At 31.2% G+C, this 22,441-nt stretch overlaps 1 protein-coding gene across 1 annotated transcript; it reads right to left on the reverse strand.

The window, feature by feature from the left end:
* Positions 1 to 1,422: 1,422 nt before the first annotated feature.
* On the reverse strand, positions 1,423 to 20,681 carry LOTGIDRAFT_124475 (hypothetical protein; the record flags this gene model as incomplete). The annotated part of the gene is made up of 6 exons (XM_009061288.1): positions 1,423 to 1,718; positions 2,120 to 2,239; positions 12,378 to 12,564; positions 17,016 to 17,288; positions 18,385 to 18,521; positions 20,588 to 20,681. Coding segments are annotated over 6 exons (1,107 nt in total), but the record flags the coding sequence as incomplete, so codon positions are not given.
* Between the last annotated feature and the right edge of the window lie 1,760 nt (positions 20,682 to 22,441).

A 22,441-nucleotide genomic window follows, 5' to 3' on the forward strand; every position in this document is an offset into this window, starting at 1 on the left:
ACTGCAATAAGTTTGTTGACACACAAAGCTAAACATAAAAAACAATAATTTGCCTACTTCTTGAAAATTTAAATAGTTAGGTCATTAACACACATCCTCAACTTTGTTCCATGCAAACTCTTGTCTTCATCAAAAGAAGAATTTTTTTTTTCCTGTTAATTTAAGGTTAAGTTTTCCTTTGAATGTTATCCATACATGTAAAAGCTGTTGATATTCCAGAAATAGAATAATAATTAGTCTCATTATGAGGTATTATTGTATTTTATTATGTTCCTTTAGGCGCCAATTGAAAGGATATATTTTGAAATAAATGGTTAAATTGTGAAATCTTTTAAGAATCAGACATTTTTCAAAAAATGTATAAGTAAATGAAGTCCATAAATCAAAAAATTACTCCCTCTATAGTCGTTATTCGAAGAACCAAAGTTGACTTCTCAATAATAACCCAAGGCTATAAATTGTTGAACATTGGGAAAGACGATTCCGTCGCGCACTCTCTTTTAAGACAGTATTATGCAAGAATGATATATTCGTTACAATTTTCACAAGGTCATAATAATTCTTTACATCTAATCTCATTTGAGATCACAACACAATTATAATGAATATTGTGTCTCATCTGTACCAACGAAAAAGTCCAACCTTTTATTCTCTAGATATTTAATAGCCAATCACTACAGGCCATATATCTATAAAAAGTCAATTATCCTCCAGCCTTTGACAATATGCTATATTCAAATTCAAATTAAAGGGAGACTGAATTATTAAGGAACCTTATTAACTTTTAGAAAAATTTCTAGAAAATTGTTCTTATCCACCCACATCAGAAAACGGATATAAGGCATGACAAGAGCTGAAAATTTGAAAATCGATAGAGTTTTTGTAATTACTAGAAATGAATATAAATTTCCAAAGACTAAATGAGTTTTACATACATCTTTTCTTGAATTATCAGGAGGCAAGAAAAATAATTTTGTCAGGGCAGAAAGACCTTATTTTTTTAAATTTTCAATTATTGTGGGATATAAAGCATGCAAAACTTGTAGTTGACAAAGCCGTGGTTTATTGAGGATAGACAATGAATCAGCCAATAGACAGACTTTATTTTGTTATCTTTGGTGTTACACTTTGTTTCCTGGTTGAAGCTCTCACTTGTGTTAGGTTAAAGGCTACTAAATAAACACTGGGTATTGAATGAATCAAGGTATCAGGTACGGCCAAAATCCCACCGTCAGCTTTCGGTTTGCTTCAAGTCAACTTGCTTTTTTCCAGACCAGTGCATCATGGGTTGCAAGATTTTTCCAATTGATGCCAAGGTGACAAATCTTAAATCCATTCAATCAGGGAAAAGCTTAAGGATGGAATGGCAGACCAGGTTATACATAAAACAAGCAATTCAGGGATTTTTTTAATTCAAAGTGGTCAACTCACCTCTGGATCTAAAAATAGATGACAATGTGACAGTTGACGATCTCGACCTGCTCTTCCAATTTCTTGAACATAACTTTCAAAACTTTTAGGCATATTATAATGTATGACAGCTCGAACATCAGATTTATCTAAACCCATACCAAAGGCTACAGTTGCTACAACAACACGTAATTTACCACTCATAAAATTCTTTTGGACTCTTTTCCTCTGAGCTGCAGTTAACCCAGCATGGTAACATTCTGCTGACCATACAGGGCTTTTCTTTTTTCCTTTTTTTCCTGGTGTTACTATAAATAAATAAAAAAATATTCTTATTTATAGAGTTATCCTTTGCTGTACAGTTTTGATAACCACATGCAATCCTACCGCTCACCACCCGTTTCCTTGTACCATCATCTCAAATTGGGACACTGTTGTCAGATATTAAGACACTCAAGTGGGATACTTCTCCTTGTGTTTTGTAAAAGCTCGAAAAAACAAGTGCACTTTGTCCTTAAAATTGCAATTAGACCTTGTGACTTCTGGATATTTAAGTATATTTTTGGATATGCAATAATGTTTCTACAACATGAAAACATTTATTTAGTTGAATATATTCTGTGAAGCATGTAATTGCACATTTTCAATAAACTCTGTGCGAAGACAAGAATTCCTCTACCAAGAGATAGATTACAAAAACAACATTTACTGGAAGGTTGAGAGTCTTCAGGTTTCTGTAAACAGGTCCTAATATAGGTTGCTACACGATTAGCTTGTTCTCTTCTAGTACAGTATATAATAATAGATTGACAGGATGAAAAGCGATCACCTTGTAACAAATTAATTAGAGCCTGAAATAACAAATAATTCAGTCTTTGATCTTGTTGACATTAAAGTATTGATGTTGTTCTACAGCTAACACAGGTATTAAAGTTTTAACGAAAGATATTTTAAAGGGTTAGTATGCATAATTTTCATCATTAGTAATTATACCTGAAAATATTTCTAAAAATGTTATGTATTTGTATATATCGATCGATCAAATTTGTTTTTAAACAGTTAATAAAACAGAATGTACTCATTGTTAAGTAAGCTGTTTAAACTTGTTTTGGCATGGACCTCAAAAAACCTCAATATTTTCAGTTGAAACCTCAAGAGACACATTTCTTTTCAATTTGGCTTTTATTTTGCTTAAATCTGTTCAGTTGTTCCCCAAAAATTTCTAACTTAAAGAGTTTACATAACTGTTAAAATAGTTTTGGTGTTAAAAAACTAACGGCAGGATTTTTGTTGTTAAAACTTTCAGATATTGTAGACCACATTATCTTCATTAATTTGAGCAAGTAACTTTTTCAATCAACTAAAAAAATCAGACTGCCTCTTTAAGCATTGGCTTTTCAAACAGGCAGATGGAACTCAGTCATTAATTTTCATAAAAGAAAACCACTGAGACAAGTAACATACACTGACAGCTTTCTAGTAATAGAACTGTCTGCAATCATTTGACAGAAGTCTGTTCATTAAATTTGTGGTTCAAAGTTTACCAATGGCTTCAGGGCATTGAGAAATCAAAGAGATTGTCTTTCTTGACACATAATTTTCAGAAATATGTCCATAAGTGGTTAACTATTGAACAAGAATATCAGCAGTATGCGACTTTGCTCATAATCTAAGTAACATCATTTTTACTCAGAAAGAAAAATCCTAATGTGTAGAAACATCTACGAAGAGCTTTTCAACATGAAAAAGATATTGATCTTTTTGTTTCTATCTGAAACTTCAACTTCTTTCAGCAAACTATATTTCAAACCTAGGGCATAACACTGCATCATTAGAATGTCCTATTTTTTGAACAACTTTAATGATTTAAACTGTACTTCATGTGGATAATCATGTCATTGATCAATTGTAAATTTTATAATATGTTTTAGAGATTGAATTTTAATCCCAGTTTAGATGCATCACTACATTAAACAGAAATACATAGCTCATATGTTATTTATAGAGTCTGGAGGTTTTCCTAAAAGGATTGCAGTATAAAAACAAATCACAGCTGAAAGCAAAACGAATTTGGGAGGAATTAAAATGTTCTTAAAATGGCACTGAAACATTATATAATTGTGACAAATTGTCTTAGCCTGAAATTACTAAGTCAATAGGTATCAAGGGTGATAACTCTGGATCTAATTGTTGATAAGTGCACTAGTTCGACCTTTATCCTTATTCCTTAAGCACAGTTGAAATGTGTGGTCTCTGTACAATTTTTATAAGATAATAAGGAAAGACATCAATAAGAAGGGGGTGAAGAACCTTTGAGAACAATTTAAGGGGAACAACTGATACTTTTGGAGGTTAATGTTGTATTTGAATATATGTAGATATAGTCTTCAGAAGTATTAGAACTTTACCAAACTCACACGGATCCTTCAAATATAACTCAAACTAGAAATTTCAATTTCTGAATACTGTATGTCTTGTCGCCAAGGTCTATAGAAAATATAGTGCACACATGCTCTAGAAGAAATAGTCTTACAATTAAAATGTTATGTGATATACATCTCATCTCCAACTAACTGGCAGCTGAAGTTATTTTTGAAAACCTATTAATGAACTTAACTGCCCTGCAATATGGTAGAGAATGGATCATAAATCTAATTTCCAAATGCAGATAGTTATGAATACATCAAATCAAATTCAGATCAAATTTTGACAATAAGGTGTGCAGATTATCACTGATTAGCTTAGATGAAAAAAATCACATTTCTGAGAATAGGGTATCACACAGATAAACATTACTTTAAAGGGACAGATAGGCCATTTTTTGATCTGTTTATCTTTCAAATTTCGCAGATTACTGATGCGTACAGGATTGAGTACCATTGACTTTCTCAGTCATTGGCCAGCAAGATGACTCAGTGGATTGTCCGCTGACATCAAACAGGAATTAGATTCAGTTTGGCCATCGCCTCCCTAATCCATCTTCAGTATTCTGTTGTTTTAGTTTTAGTTTGTTTGTATGGTGGGATTTAATGTTTTTGTTAAGCTCTGACACAATCTATTCTGTTTGTTTATTAAGTCTGTATTTGTTATTAACTAATTTATACAATTTTTCATCATTTATTACATTTTTTACAAGTAAAGAAATAATATAATATCCTCCAAGGCTATCGTTTATTTATTTGTCTTCAAGGGAAGTGAGTGGGCACAGATAGAATTACTGGTGCTATTGAGCTATGTTTTGTTGAAAACGTTGCAGAATTCTTCCAGAGCATACAGAAGACTTAAAAGTTCCTTTATCTACACTATTTACAAGGAAATATTAACTTCCCTATTGACTGAACTATTGATTGAATAGGGTACAATTGATCACACAAATAGAATTACTGGTCTTCCAGATCATAGTGAAGACTTAAAAGTTCCTTTCTAAACACTATTTACAGGGAAGTATTTACAAAAATATATCATTAGGCTATGGAAACATTGACATGAGAGTAGCTACAGGACTTGCCTATAATCAACATTCTTTAAGGTATTATTAACAGCACACTTATGATGAACTTTTTATGTTTTTAAACCTGTATATGACTGGAAGCTGTTGAGCTATTTTCTGATTTATTTCCAGAATAAATTGATAATTAAAGGACTGAAATGATTTAAAAAAATGGTTCTTATTTCTTTTTACATAACAGAAATTTTCAGATTTAAACCAAGTCAGCTGTAATATTTATCTAGGACAAACTCAACAGAAGCAGAGCGGTTACGATTTCTTTATACATGTCTTAACTATTTTTAACAATTTGTTAATGGTTCCCTAAACTTCTGGTAAAATGAAAGGAATTGGGCATGAACAAATCAGAGACAAATTAATGAGCTATTTGGGCAAAAACTTGTTGTTTTGCCCCTCAAATTATCAAATTCATCATTCAGACTTCGGCCAAGTATCAAATCAAGTTGTTGTTCAAAGTTTTTCCAACTGCATGAGTTGATCTATGGCCAAGTTAAATATCATGTCATGTCATGTCATTACATAACTTACGGTTAAACAATTTTGAAAATGCTGCAGTGAACTAATAAAGATTTGGAAAATTCAGAAAAAGATGAATATATATTGCTTAAACAGTGCAAAGAAATTGAAGTCATGTGCCACAAAACTGTGTCAAAGCAGCCATTTGATGGCTTTATTTTCTGTCAACTGTACATAAACTGTCAGTATTTCACAATATGCAGAGTTTCATCGCCATTAATTTTTTTTTTCCACAAGTCTTCACAATAGCCACCAAGAAGAGACAAGGCCTGATTTTAATGTTTCCAAAGTCATAAAAAGATAGGGTCACCTTTGCACTTCATTTCCTTAGGGTATCGCTTGTGCTTTATGGATTTACCTACTTACTAAATACTTGAACCAATTGAGATAAACTCTTCTTGAAAATTCCTATAACTTGACTATCAAAGGTTCAAAGAAAATGAATCTCAGCATGCATTAAAAGTTTAAGCTAAGTGTGCATGCCAGAATTTAAACCGTAAAACAACCTAATGAATCTTACTGAAACTTCAAGTTTGTCAATGATTTCACGGATTGGGCATCATGTACTCATCATAAGATTTAAATTCCAAATGTTGAGGAATCCTTTATATGCCGCTTGTAGCTGAGAACCTTGATTAATTGTTAGTTTAGGCCAGACCAATTTATTTATGGATCATCCTACCTCAATTTACCAGAAATCAGAAGAAAAAAAATCACTTTCAAAATTTAATAGCTCTTGTTTAATACGGTATTATAATTATCTGGTAGTGCATTTACCACATTTATAATACATTTCAAATGGTATAAATAAGTAACATTCTTGTTGCATATCTATATCAATGCTGTAAATTGTTTTAAATATTATCATTAAAGGGAGGACAAAGTGTACACTCTGGAAAATATGCCATTGAAGTCAAATAAATGGCATTTTTCTAGATCATATTGACATCTAACGCTATGCCAAACATGTCTAAGATGAAACAGTTGATTCAATAAATATAATAAATGATAGTGTTAATATCTAACTTATTAACAGTTTTCTGTCAACTTGGACTCCTTGGAGTGTTCAATCAAGTGAAATCAAGTACAGAATAATAATTATCTGATTAGTAAAGACAAGGTGAAGAGGTTATCAGAGTAATAATGAGAAAGTAAGTTAGGAATCCTTGACAATTGATATAATAAATATTACCACACTTCAATAAAGAAATAAATAAGATTGCTGATTGATTTGATTTTTATTGAATTTTTATTCTGGATTGTTTTTGCTCATTGATGTTGATATATTTTGATTGATATGCATTCAAAAGATTAATCATTCTTTGCTGTATTATTAGTTGCTTAAAGGATAAGGTATACTATCCATTATCGTACCTCAGCCTCAAAAACTGGAACTTTTTAGCTCCAAGCTTATCAATGACAGTGTTATAGATCAAAGTAGAAAATGGAGCCTTCAAATCTGTCCATTCCGAATTATATTAAAGGTAAAAAGATGCATCGTCATTTCTGGAGACATATATATAGGAAATACTGATGAGGCCCGGAAAGCCTAAACAGTCCTGTTTGCAGTTAGTTATGCTCCTTGGCTCATACCTTGTTGGAGTGTACCATTGTCATTAGTGTGTATGCGTAGCTCGCAAGCTTGCTAGTTTGAGCACTCAGACATGGTACGATGATACCACATATGAGGGATCATATGAGGCAGCTATATAGCCAAACCTCAACTCCAGTATCAGCACTGCACTGATTAGGCCCAGAAGGCTGAAACAGTCCTGTTTGTAGTTAGAAAATACATACATGTATATAGAACATGAAATTCCTGGTTTGAGATATTTTTGATGGAATGATGCAATTTCGTACATATCCAGTATTTTGAAAACCATTTGCATATATTTTCAAGATCCAAAAATGGGGAACCTGTCCCTTTAACATTCTGAACAGAAGTTTCAGAGAATGAAAGTCATATTCTCAGAAGTTCAAATAAAAAAACTTGTGTATCGTGCCAGTTGTGTGACGTCATCTGCTGCAAGGTCTTCATTGACACCTCATTGTCTGGCCACTATAGCTTCTGCTTGCGTTGAAAGGGTTAAGGCTTTAGCAGCTCAGCTGTCTAAAAATACCCAAGTCTTTAAGAATCACAGAAATCTCACCAAACTCATAACCAGTTTAAAATATGATTTTCAAGAACAGAACTCCAAAATTCCAAAATTTCATTTTTGTCAGTAACTCCAATAAAATATTGAACTAAACTTCATATTTGTTTTATGTTCACGTCTATTTACCAAACTTTCAAGTTCATTAATACTGTATTTAACCTCTTTAGTATAATCAAACGTCACAGAAAAACAGAATCCATCATTTTCCTTTAAATATCTAATTATATTATGACAACTGCAATCTAGAACTATCTTTAAATGAAAAGGCTATTAACTTGTAAGCTCTCTGCAGAATCTTGATAAAGAAATTTTTTTAAAGTAAATATTCAATATTAATTAGAATAGAATTAGTCTATAAAGTTGAAAATCAATCCTCTTGGTAATTTTTATTTACATTGTACACAATTCTTAGAATCATACATATACTCCTATAGACATCTGTGGTTCCTGCAATTCCATTAAAAATATGTGTTTTATGACGTCACTAAGGGCCTTATGTGATATAATAGCATATTTTGTAATTAGTGACATCATCAAATTCTTTTCTTTAGTGAATTGCAGGAACCACAAACTGGTGCAAATTCATGAAAATCAGTGTCCCCAGCGAACCTCTTTACAATCCCTTTAATCATATTCACAGTGTGTGAAGAAATAATCATGGATATTTATCTTGAATATGATGATCTTTAAAGAAACAATTTCTTTTTTATTTTAAGTAATATCCCTTTCATTATATAACTAAAGAAAAGAAGAGTTTTTCCCAATGATAAGCTGTCTTTACCATTTCCTCTTATATGACAACTTATTTGTTGCTTGTCAAATACCACAAATAAATTGTTTTAGGTCATCTTATTGGTGCACAGACTGTTTCTCACCATATGTACCCCAAGTATTAGAAGGCTGGTGCTGCCACTGGTTAAATATGATGGGTTTTTTCTGATATCCTTAAGTTTTATGTCTTATGACCACAATTATATGGATATTTACTTGGTTCTACTTATATAGTTTCTTACCTTAAATAAGTACTAAATTCATTGATTTAAGACTAACAAGTTACTAACTTTTATGGTACTTAATTTATAGTGATTATCTTCTGATATTTTAAGAGAATGTAAAAGAGGCTTTTGAACCATTCTATTGGTAACAGGAACAATGATAGCATCAATTTGCAACATTCTAATTTTCAATCAGACGTCTGTGGGTCTTGCAATTCCACTAAAACTAACCAATTTATGATGAAGCTATTGCAAAGGTCCAAAGACATTATTGGCAGCTTAAATTGTGATAGGGAGGTCATATAAGGTTTCTTATCCCATTAAATCATTTCTTTAATAACAGGAACCAGTGATATCTGATGAAATAAAAAAATTAGAATGATGCAAAAACAGAAGCCATAAATGACACCGACACACATAGAATAGCTAGAAAATTGATTTGACATACTGACCGATATGGTCATATACATAACCACTACTGTATTAAATGTGGGTGAAATGAGATAATGATTGGAAAGTAATTATAGCTTCCAATATTATCTAAGACCAATATCGGACCACATTTTGTCTGGTACTATATCTTCACACCTTTATTACCAATAAACATCAATCTGAACTCAAGAAGGAAATTAATTCCAAAGTTCATCATCACTGTCTGAATTATTGTAAGATACCCTCATAATTCATACCATTATTCTCCAGAGTCAAAATTCATCTTACTTTAAAACTTCCTGTTTCCTGTTTGTGTGTGGCGGCCTTGTCAATTGGTAATAATACAGCATGCAAATTACTTTTAACGTTTTGAACCTTTACTAGAACATGCCTCCAAATTATCAAGGATTTACAATTTTTAGATATTCCACAAAGCTTTTATCATCATGAACTTCTTCCTGCCAAAGTTACAAAATGAAATGAATGGAGTTTGATTGGTCAATCACTGACATCAATTTTATATTTAAATTTCATTATCCAATCAGATAACTGTATTTCTTAAAATTCAGATTTAATCTTAGTTAAGTTTCCAAGAAGAACAGTCCAGATCCCCTATTCTAAACAAATCTCTCATGGTAATTCCCCAATCTTAACACAATTTTAGTTTGAAATGGAGTCCAGAGAGACACAATCCAATTTAAATTCTGCTTAAGATTAGCATTTAATATTTTCTTAATGTTCCTCACTTAATATCAATCGATCCAATCAAATCAAATCGACCCTTTCTTCCCTTATCAAGATCAAAACTTAGATCAAAAAGTGTCTAATTTCAGGAAAAATAAACTTGGAATAAGTCAGAGACAAAAATCAGGAATTCCAAAGCTGAATTTCTGGTTTTTAAAATAAATATTGATGCCATTTCATCTATCCAGTGGAAAAAATCAAGATTATGCCAAAACTGATTCAATAAAATAATGACTTACATGATGATTAGATCGAATATATATGACATTTGTAAAAGATCTTTGAGGTGAGGTTAAGACAATGTGTTGACTACTGATGACTAATCAAGAGTTTTGTTCAAAAGAAAGTTGTTGAAACCTTGGGAAACCTTAGAAAGCAACCAAGTCCACTTATCTTGAAGACTTGTTATTACAGCATCTTTATTTTTCCATTTCTTTTGCTTAAACTAACAATAAGTGTATATTAAGATAAAAGGAGAAACCTATTATTCAAACTTTTCTTTAGAGATCTATAATTTTAAGTACTGGTCTGATAGATCAACTACGTTCCACCAATTGCCTTCATTTAAAATCACATAAGAAGTTTTCAGTTTTAGTCTGCTTGGACTGGTGCCAGTTTACTTCCTTTTAAATCATCTCATGAATACAATCTTTCTCAGTTTAAGGCATACAAAACTTTGTATGGTTCTTATGTTGAAACAACACACACAAAATTGTTCATAACCAATATGAATCACTTGATTTTTAATAAAGGCTACAATATTTCAACAAAGCCTTCAAATCACATTTAAGGGTTTAGAAATGGCTTTAAAAGTGATTTTAAGGCTTTGTCGAAAATTGTAGCCTTTTGAAAAATTTGACGTTAAATCGAAGAAGTGATTCAAAATGATTATGAACTACGTTCCTGTATGTTATTTTCACTATTGTCCTCTTGTCAAACAGCGTTCAGTATTTAGCCCCATCATAGGTTAAGAGTTTTTTCTAACAATGAGAAAGTCTGTGCAACTGCCAGGAAAGTATTTCTGAATTTACACAGATCACATAAATTCAATGTAAGTATAAAAACATGTGACATCTTCACATTAGAAGTTAGAAAAACTATCTGGCTCTAATTCTCTATTGTCTCATCCATTTTCTTCTGACATTAGTCTTTTCAGTTCAGGTCATGAGTTTATACCTTGACTGCAATGGTCACCTTCCTTGTGTCATACAAGTTTGTAAATGAAGCGATTTGATTGGATTGTATGCTAGCGAATTCAAACTATCAGAGGCCTTGACAGAAAGTCTGAGAACATCAAGCTATAATGTTTATAGCCTTTTTGTCAAGGGCTGTGTATTCGCTAGCGTACAATCCAATCAAGTCGTTGCATTGCGTGATACAAAATAGGTGACCATTGCAGTAAAGGTATAAGTACGAAATCTGTAATAGTTTGACATTGTTAAGATGGTGCTCTGAAGAGTTATCAAGTTACCTTTTAAAATAGGTTAACAACTCATAAATCTCTGACTTCGTGTATTTAGTCCATTGAATTTCACACCTTAAAAAGTCGGTAAGTGATTTTTTGAATGAACAAGAAAAGACTAATGTCAGAAGAAAATGGATGAGACATTAGAGAATTAGAGCCAGATAGTTTTTCTAACTTAAACATGTAGAAATTCACAACAGAAAATGATTTGGTAGGGACTAGTTAGAAATCTATATCTCCAACACAAATATAAATCTGTTAATACCTCAATCTGTCATATAAAGTGGATTTGCATCAAAATATCTCATTCACTGAACTATATATTATGAATATCTGTCAGAATTTTTTTATTTATTTTTTTTATAATCAATAAAATATTAAAGTGGCCGTCTGATTTTTTTTTTTATGTAGGTTGAAATCTTTTGATCAAATTTATGAAAACTATTCACCAAAATCTAGAGAAATGTGTACCTTTAATTCTAAAATGCCAAAAATAATTCAAAGGTTTATATTAAAATTTTACCGTTGCTATGATTTTTGATTGAGAATTTCAGCAAAATAAAAGCCAAATTGTAGAGAAATATATCTCGTTTTTAATCTGGTTAAGCAAATGGTTCATAAAATGGTTCATTACCAAACGACAAACAAAAGATACAATGTATAATATAAATAACAATAATAATTCAATCCTAATCTTAAGATGTCCTTATGTAAAGATTGTTTTAATGTCCTCTCTGGGACTTCATAAAAAATATCCAAATTATGCCAATCATGCATGCCCAAATATGACAATCATTGTGTTCATGAATCCAAACTCTGCTCAAATATTAATATAATCCAGCAATATCTGCAACAAGACTTTGTACTATAGAATCTTCTAATTGGCATCTTAATCCTGTTCAATGAGTTTACTTGCCTTCCTCATTGAACTTTTGAATTAATATTTGAATTTGAACTCCAATTTCCTAGCAAAATGTCCTGATAAGCATTTTATATCAGAAACATGTTAGGTTATTGTATTTATCTATGACAAATTTATATTACTGACAATAATATATGACCAAGTGAACGCATATTGAGATGTATCATGAATTTTCCACACACCACCCTGCTTAACCCTGTGAAAGTTAATAATAAAGACAAACATAAACATACCTCATCTTTATCATTATCTCTAGAAACTGACAGCAGAAGATTCTTAGGAACAGGAGAACCACGTATGATAGCATCTTCATCATCTTCAATACCCAGATGCTTAGCTACATCTAAAGCTGTTGATTTAGTAGCAGTTGCTGTTAAACCCAGGAAACATTTGACGCCATATACTTCTCTTAATATCTGTAATACAAAGCATTTTATACCATATAGTTCTGTTAAAGGAGCAGTCTGCTTTTTTAGGAGGTTGGAAAATTTAGGCGCTATAATTAATGGAAACTGTACACTAATATCAAGGGATTATGTCCTTTAACGTATCTGAAAGTTTTAACTTAAATATAAACCCTGATGTAATTTTTATTAACAAAACTACTTAAAAGGTTTAGATTGGTTGGTGTTGGAAAACTTATGTATAGATGTAAAAAGAAAAAGTCAAATTGGAACAGAAATATGTATTCTACCCTTTCTGGAGGTTTCAACTAAAATGAAGGAAAGACCCAACACCAAATCATGTTTAAAATGTTTAGTTAACAATCTGTACACTCTGTTTTTAATTAACCCTTTAAAAACCAATTGCGTTTGGTCAAGTAAATACATAGATGTAAATAGCATATTTTAGAAATATTTTCAATTATAATTCACATTTAAATTTTTTAATAATAAAACTTTGCACATTGCCCTTTTAATATCTACAAAAGGTTAAATTCCCTACCATATACTTTTTATAATATCTATTATCATATTCAATGTAGGTATATGTCACATATTTTATTCTAATATAAAATGTAATTGGAAGCATAAACTGAGAATAGATCAAGTTCTTTTGTTTTCATTTCCCATTTCTTGTATTATCATCATTCTGACAAATCTGACAGAAATTGAGAAACACAACAGACAAAGAAATAAAACTAATGATTGACACGTTAATCTTAAAGATGGGTTTTCTTGATTAAAAGTAGTCCAAAAGAGATTAAAAGAGCTTAACCATAGATTAATGGGCCTTTCTAGTGGTTAATCCAATCAACCACGCAAACGCTTCGCCAAGCTCGGGGAAGCCCTTGGTCTATTTACGTTCAGGAATGAGGTAATGGCATCATAGATAGAGATCACGTAACATGATAATTTCTGATTTAGATTGAAGAGTTATCCACATTTTCATAATTCGAAATATTTAGTCCAGCAGAGGAGAAAAGCAATATGGTAAGTAAGAATATACTTAAAATGATTACAATTATTCATCTTGAACAAATGGAAACATATTTCTTCGATTCTGAAGTCTTTATCATTTCCCAACGGTGTATTCTTCTTGCTGCCATTGTTGTAAGTGACCAAATTTTCTTTGTTATGATGGACTTTTCTGATGTGCATGCACGCATTCTTTTAAAAATAATAGCCAATCAAATTAAACATTGGAAATCGGGACTATTGGAAATGTAAACACGGGGATTCCCCCGGTAATTAGCTAATTACGAGTTAATTAGGGACCCCACAGATTAACTCTTGTACTCGGAAGTCGTTAGGATAACCGTCCAATCGATTTATATAAATGTTTGACACACAACAATGGATTAGAAACAAAAATGAAAGACTCTATCTTTAACAACTTTTATATCTAAAATTAAAATACCACATGGATGCAAAAATTTTATCATCGAATTCATCATTTAATCTATTAGCTAAATAAAGCTTGTTTGAATGACATTTTAATGCTTAAAACTTTGTCAAAGACAAACATATTCTTAAAATCTACATTTCATTTATCTATAGATGCAAAATTCAAATGCTTCTAGATTTGTTAGCTAAAAATTCAAAAACTTTTAACTTTGTCAGCTCAAAATTCAAAAACTTTTAACTTTGTCAGTCCAAAATTCAAATGCTTTTAACTTTGTCGGTGCAAAATTCAAAAGCTTCTAACTTTGTCAGTGCAAAATTCAAAAACTTTTAACTTTGTCAGTGCAAAATTCAAAAGCTTCTAACTTTGTCAGTGCAAAATTCAAAAACTTTTAACTTTGTCAGTGCAATATTCAAAAGCTTCTAACTTTGTCAGCACAAAATTCAAAAATTTGTCAGTGGATACTTCAAATGCTTCTAAATTTGTCAGTGGATAATTCAAATGCTTCTAAATTTGTTATTGGATAATTCAAATGCTTCTAAATTTGTCAGTGGATAATTCAAATGCTTCTAAATTTGTCAGTGGATAATTCAAATGCTTCTAAATTTGTTATTGGATAATTCAAATGCTTCTAAATTTGTCAGTGGATAATTCAAATGCTTCTAAATTTGTCAGTGGATAATTCAAATGCTTCTAAATTTGTCAGTGGATAATTCAAATGCTTCTAAATTTGTCAGTGGATAATTCAAATGCTTCTAAATTTGTCAGTGGCTAATTCAAATGCTTCTTACCAGATTTTTAAAATCAGCATTTCATTTATTTACAGATGCAATACGATATTCCTATTTATGACAACAATTTAGTTGTTTTTTGCAAACAGCCTTAATAGAGTTTTTCTCCATTAAATTACAATATAATTCAGTAAAATTACCACATAAAAACATTACATGAAGAGAGAATTTAGATAATGTCCTATGATATTCTAAAGTAGTGCTTCAAGCTTGACCATACACTTCATGATAAAATAAAGAGGATAGATTGTCTAATAGCAACACTAAATCCATCAAAAAAATAATCGAAAATTGATGTTGAAAAAATTGAAGAAGTGAAATATCAGTGATATTAGATAAGAAAAATGAAACTTGAAAGCTTTCTATTTCTGTTTTTTTTTGACACTACATTTAACACAAGTAAATTTGAAAAGTAATTTTAAAGGTAACAAAAATCGGCAACTAGAAAAAATATAAGATGAAAAAAGAAGTTAGAAGTTATTATTTCCTTGTAAGCTGATTAATGTACAGAATTCTGAACAAATTTCAATTTAACCTCAAGGCATGTGAAATCGTTTAAAGTATATTAACTCTCTTGACGACTTTAGTTCATAACAAGATTAGATGCCAAGGAGCAAATATCAAACATTACAAGTGCTCTTCAATTAACTTGTTGAAGAAGTTTTTATCCTTCAAAGACGATTTTAAAATCTGAAAATTAAAGCATTTTTTTTTTGAATCACAATTTGTGCACCGCCTACTTTAAACTGAAAATAATTTGCCACATGGATAAACATACAGCAATGATAAATGAGAGCTTGCCAGACAAGGTAACGTATGCCCATTGACAGTTTTACTTGAATAAGAAGATTTGGTAGAATGGCAACCATTACCAGGCCATGTTTGATTGATTTTGAGAGGGCTAAGCCTTAATTGATATTTAATAGTTTCAACAATTTTCATATAGTATGTTTACAGGCTAAAAATCAAATGTGTTTCAAAAAACAAGGGCAACTTATTTCAATACAGATCACAATTTCACCAAAGATCATCAAAATAAACGTTGCCTTCTGACGTGTTTTCCAGCAATTATGGACCTACAGAGCAACGTAAATGCTGAACATTTCATGTTGACGTGTAAAAATAACAATGTTTTCCACAGCAGCCAATTACTTCAGCCAAAACTCTAATCAAATGAAATAAATATATTAGAACCACACATTGAGCATGCTTTGGCATTACCTAAGTTTATACAAAAAATGATTGACATCTGCCAATCATTATATTGGTCAACGAAAATTTAAACTTATAAGTCACTATATTTACTGGATCAATAATTAGGTTGATTCTCTAAGAATAGGAAACTAATTTCAGAAAAAATATTGATTGTTTTGACAAAGTTATAAGCAAATGAACATAATGCCTTATTCACAACAAAACTTTACTTATAATTCTCTTGGTCAATCAAAAAAAATTGATTTTAAATCAAAATTGATTCAATAAGATAACTGTATTTCATAAAATCTTGATTTAATTTCAGTTTCAGAAGAATATAGCTCTTGCAGCTTCTGTTATCTTGAATCTGTCCAGTATTAGAACTTGAGAAATAAATCACAGAAGAGAAAATATATGTGTTTGAATATAAAACATGACCTGGAAAAATGAATACTGTCATTAACACACCACCTCTTTAGACTAATCATCATCTTTAGCTGTTGATGTGTGTTCCATGTCTCCACGGGGTAGAATTTCAATTATCATTTATGATACCCTGTCATTCAAATTTCTTTTAAATTGCAATAGAATATGGTTGAGTAATAATTGTCTGGGTTAAACCACTGTTATCAGATGTCATCCAGTGCCAGGTATCGATTACCAATCGGTAATTTGTTACCGATCAACGATTGAATACTAATCGAAATATTTAAACAGAGAGATATTCTTAATACTCAATAAAAAGCATGTTAAAAGTTTTAATTCTTTGTTTAATTTTTGTGTCAATGAAGAATAATAATAAGAATACTATTGCTTTGATCTGTTATTATGATTTATTGAAGGTAAGTTATATTGAAGGGAAACTTTGTGAAAGACACTTTGTTGAAGAGTGGATTTATAACAGGTAGTCTGAAGAAAATCTAACTCTGACATTTAAGAGATTATGAAAATTGATTATTGATAATCTAACTTATAAATTCATAGCACTAATAATGGACTATTTTACCTAGCCCTCTATATCTTAATTGTGTACATACCTTACATAAACGTAGATATGATGGTCTGAAATTATGAGACCACTCTGATAGACAATGAGCTTCATCAATACAGACAAAGGCTATCGGAGGTAATTTGTCTGGACCAGGAAAAGAACCAATAGTCGACCAGGCACCACCAACAACAGCTTCAGGAGACACCAGCAAAAAATGTACATTGCCTTCTGATATTGATTTGAAAACATTTTCTTTCTGTACTTTGGACATATTGGCATGTAAACAAGCTCCTTTTACACCAGGTGGCAGACCAGTTACCTTAAAAGCAGAAACGGTTCATTGAAAGGAATTTCTAGCTTAGGTATGAATATAAAGCACACTTTCACTTGTGTAAATATTTCAATAGGTGTTCCCATTGTGCTCAGAAAATCTAGAATATAGCTTGCCAGGCAAGGTAACATACGCCCACAGATAGCTTTGATTGTAAGTATTATGTAATTCGATATATTTACCATCTTCATAATGACATTGACACACAAAATAAAAATCAAAAGAATCTGTAAAGAATTGTAGCTTGTAGAGTGAGCACGAGTTGCACAATATAGCTAATAGAGTAAAATTTCAAGTCAGACAGGATATTTTGGTGAAAAATTATCCGATCATCACAAAAATCAATAGATCATCATGAAAATCAATAGGGATCATCTTCATAATGACATTGACACACAAAATAAAAATCAAAAGAATCTGTAAAGAATTGTAGCCTGTAGAGTGAGCACGAGTTGCACAATATAGCTAATAGAGTAAAATTTCAAGTCAGACAGGATATTTTGGTGAAAAATTATCCGATCATCACAAAAATCAATAGATCATCATGAAAATCAATAGGGATCATCTTCATAATGACATTGACACACAAAATAAAAATCAAAAGAATCTGTAAAAAATTGTAGCCTGTAGAGTGAGCACGAGTTGCACAATATAGCTAATAGAGAAAAACGTCAAGTCAGGCACGATATTTCGGTGAAAAATTATCCGATCATCACAAAAATCAATAGGGATCATCTTCATAACAACATTGACATACGAAATCAAAATCAAAAGAATCCATAAAGAACTGTAGCCTGTAGAGTGAGCACGAGCCAAATGTGAACGGACGGACGGGCGGACCAACAGACGGACGGACCGACGGGGTGATTACAATATACGCCCATCTTACGTGTGGGCGTATAAAAACCTCCTTTGGAACCCTTTACAATATTCAACAAAGTGACTGCAGTGAGCTTTGTGTGAAAATTCAGTGGCACCTAACAGACGTCCTCCCCTACTGATTCATTGAAACACCATTGATTCATGTATTCAAAATGCATGTCTTATACTTGGTATCCATATTGTACAATGTTCATCATCTAACCTGATCTTCCATTAAAGACACTAATGGTGATACAACAAGTGTTAAACATGATGAATTTTCACCATAAACATAAGCTGGTAGTTGATAACATAAACTTTTCCCCTCTCCTGTAGATAAGACTACAAGCGTTGATAGACCTACAACATAACATGAATACATTAAAATAATTTAAGTAGCAATCTATCTAAATTTCACTATCATTTTTGGTGTCATGTTTATCTGACACTATCTGATGAAGTTTTCACTCCAATGTGTTTTTTTGTCTATGAGAATAGATATATGTCAGCTACCTCCTTGTGATGAAAAATTGCTGAACATCATCATTAGCTTAATAACTTTACACACAATCATCATCATTAGCTCAATATGGTAGAGAACATTACCAAGCCAATGATAAGGATAATAGACTATCATCACAAGGAGGTTACAGATATACCTTTTCAAATTGTCACCCCTTAGTCAAATTCACAAGCTGTATTTAAAGCATTAGAGAACAAAAATAAACAACATAAGGACATATATTCTTACACAAAACAATGCAATTATTATGAAACAAATTCCAAACCTTAAATAACATTGGACAAATTAAGTAATCGACAAATTTGAAGTTTACACACATGCATAGTCTTGTAGACATTTTGCAATATCAATATTCAATTGTTTTATTGAAAAACTATAAATCGAACTCTACTCAAGCTTACAACTGTCAACATAACTATCAAAGACTGGTATAGAGGCAGATGTTTCCGACTGAATTCAATTTTACCTCTTCAGCAGTCAACAGTCCTTTAAGAGGTGTGATTTGTTCTGAAACCCCAATTGGGCCATTGTCACAATCTATTAGCAGTGAATCTCATTTATAACAATTCACTGAATTTATCGGAATTGTAATTATGTAAAGGCTAAAATATGTTCAGCTGGTAAAATCAATTAACAATGGAATAAGCTTATTTATTGTCTTTAACAACTTAACATCTGATTAATATTACTTAAATCTTGAGGGTATGATTGAGATTCTTGCCAGTTGACATATTTGGTCAGTAGGCTAATAATGTTGATGAAGCGTTTGTTAACTAGACTTTTTTTTGTAAATTCACAAATAATAGGGTATATTTAATCCTCTGTAAAAGCCCATTATGAAAGCAAAAGTACTATTAGCTCCATTTCAATTACACATTATTTCTTTTTTCATATGAAATAGATCTGAACAAATCGAGTTAGCTTAGCAACAAACTAAGATTTTTTGCAAATCAATCAATCCACAACATAATGCTAAAGGTCTCTTGGGTAAGGTCTTTTTTCTAAGAAGGCAAAAATTCTGTTGTCTTTGAAGACGGTAATGTCTTAAATATCAACGCTTTTGGTAGAATTCAAAGAGTAACCACGTTTATTGTTGACATAATAAGAGCAATATTATTCATCCGATATCATATTTATATTTTTAAATTTCTAAACAAAGTTTCCTTTTTGTCAAATTGGACATGAGGCATTTGTGTTAATTTAGTTATGGCCATGTTAGGTATACTTTATTACATTAAGTTATTGGAATTCTAATGAAAACCAATATGATATCATCACTACTTGCCAACTGAATCTTGTTTTTGGCTGAGATTCCATTGCAGTAAACATAGTTTTTGTGGTTCCACTTCCTCAGATATTGATTTTGGTCCCACATGGTTTCAAACTTTTTTTCTAGTATATTGACATTTTAAAGATCTATAAAACCACCCACATTTCTGAACTTATATTTCCAAATATTTGAAGAGGCTATTTCATGGCAATCTAATTAAATTAAATTACAATTTCAAAACATCAGAAACAAAATAAATATGAAATTGTAATATAATTTTAATTACAATAATAAAATATTTGTAGTGCTCAATGCAATTGTACAGTAATATAGAAATATTAAAACAGAACCTAAACACCATGTTGTTGTTACCATGAGTTTCATGCTATGCGATCTTCAGATTAATGACCTATTTTCAGTCTGCTTCCCTACTATAGTTGACCAATTAGAAATTATTCTCATGTCTATATTTCAAGTTGGGAACATATGTTCAAAAATTGTGCTTAGGGGCATTAATGATGGAAAGCTGTTCAGTTAAACACAGGTATGGTGTGGTTTTTAGTTCTACTATCAAAGGTTCACTGCATCAAGTTGAATATTAGCAATTTATTGAAAGAAAACACATTATCTTACCACATAGAATTCTTTTCATGGCATTCTCCTGTCCTGGTCTAAAACTTTGGAAACCAAATTGTTTCAGAGCTTGCTTCATTTCCTTTGGAGTATCTGAAAAACATATCCGAAAAAGTTTAACCAATGTCAATTTATTTAGGCCCAACGCCCAAACAATCCATTGGTACCTCTTTACAAATTGCTACTGATCGCATCAATTTTCAATCAGACGTCTGTTGTTCCTGCAATTCCACTATTAAAACTAAGGGGGCACACACAGGCTATAGCCCCTTTTGGCCCCCACAAGAAACATCAATGTACATGCTGTTATTGGAGATGCAACAATGCAGCAATTTCATTGTTTCTGTGCCTAAATTTAATAAAGCTTTGAAATTCGAATTCAAGTAAATGTTGATTACATACCAGTTTGTTTGAAAACATCAGACGTATATAGAGCAGTAAATGATAAAGGTGCTGATGGTTTATCTACTGGACCACGTACAATTTCTGATTCTATAGCATCTTCTTCATCTTCTTTAACAGCAGTTTCTATAACATCATGCTCATCTAGAATGTTCACAAAATTTCTCTTACACTTGATAAAACAACATGCAGTTTTCAAAGGGCTACTAATTGTATTCCTGTGGATACTCAGTTCAAAGGACAGTATTCAAAATTTCTATTATTCCAAATCATTGTAATTTATATGCGAAAAGATTTCTAAAATATGTCATTTATATCTATTTATCTTCTTGTTCATCAAACTGAATTTATATTTATATAATTAATTGAAAAAAACAGGGTATACTATTTGTCAAATAAGAAGTTTGACCAAGTTTTGGTGTTTGACTTAATAAATTTGGAAACCTTCAGGATAAGTAAGACAATTATCTCCATAATTTACAGCTTTTCTGCTAGGATTCATTCGTAAGTTTTGGAGTTCTAAAATTAACAGCAAGAGTTACTGTCAGTTAAAACTTAAAAAGTAAAAGGACTTCTATAGATTTTGGTCTTTAGTTTTGTGAATTTGAGCAAAAAAAATTCCATGTACTTAAAAAACCTCTTTAATAATTGTAGATTGTGTAATTGTGAAATTTTTTAACACATCAGACTGATTTTAAAAATAGTTTTAAAAAAGGATTAATGCCTCTTGCCATTTACCTAGAAAATTCATTTCACAATATTAATAAAGATAGCTTGCCAGACAAGGGGTGATTTTGTTCTATTTAAAATTAAAAAAACTTAAACCTAGTCTATAATTATATAGACACAGCTATCAATGGTTAAAGTTTTATGCAACGATTCTCAGGTATCTGTAGGGCTGGGTATCGATTACCAAATTGAGATCGATTATCGACAGCTTGCTACCGTTCAATGATTGATTATTGCTCGAATATTTCAATATAGAAACCTTGTAAATACTAAATTAAAAACATGCCAAATTTTTAATTCCATTGGTTATTTTTGTGTCATAGATGTATATTTTTGCTTTGGTCTTATTGTGGGTAAGTTATGTGCTGAAGGGAAACTATGTGGAAGAAATTACTACTTGCTAATAAGGACAGTGGAGAAAATAACTTTGAAATAATATAATCAATCTATAATGAAATTTGATAATCGAAATTATAAATTAGTAGCGACGATAATCGATTATTTCCATTATTTTACCCAGTCCTAGGTACCTGTGCCTAAAACTTTAACCAGTGAATGTTGTTCCATAGAGCTGTGTCTTTATATCGCACTTACAAAAGCTAAATGTCATTTAAAGACTTATTACACTAAAAGCGATTCATGATTTCATAATCTGATTTTCACAAAGGTACCAGACACAACAACTATCTTATATACCTTAGAGTAAATTATCTAGTACCATAT

The sequence above is a fragment of the Lottia gigantea genome, assembly GCF_000327385.1.
Source record: "Lottia gigantea unplaced genomic scaffold LOTGIsca_47, whole genome shotgun sequence".
NCBI classification, from domain to species: domain Eukaryota; kingdom Metazoa; phylum Mollusca; class Gastropoda; family Lottiidae; genus Lottia; species Lottia gigantea.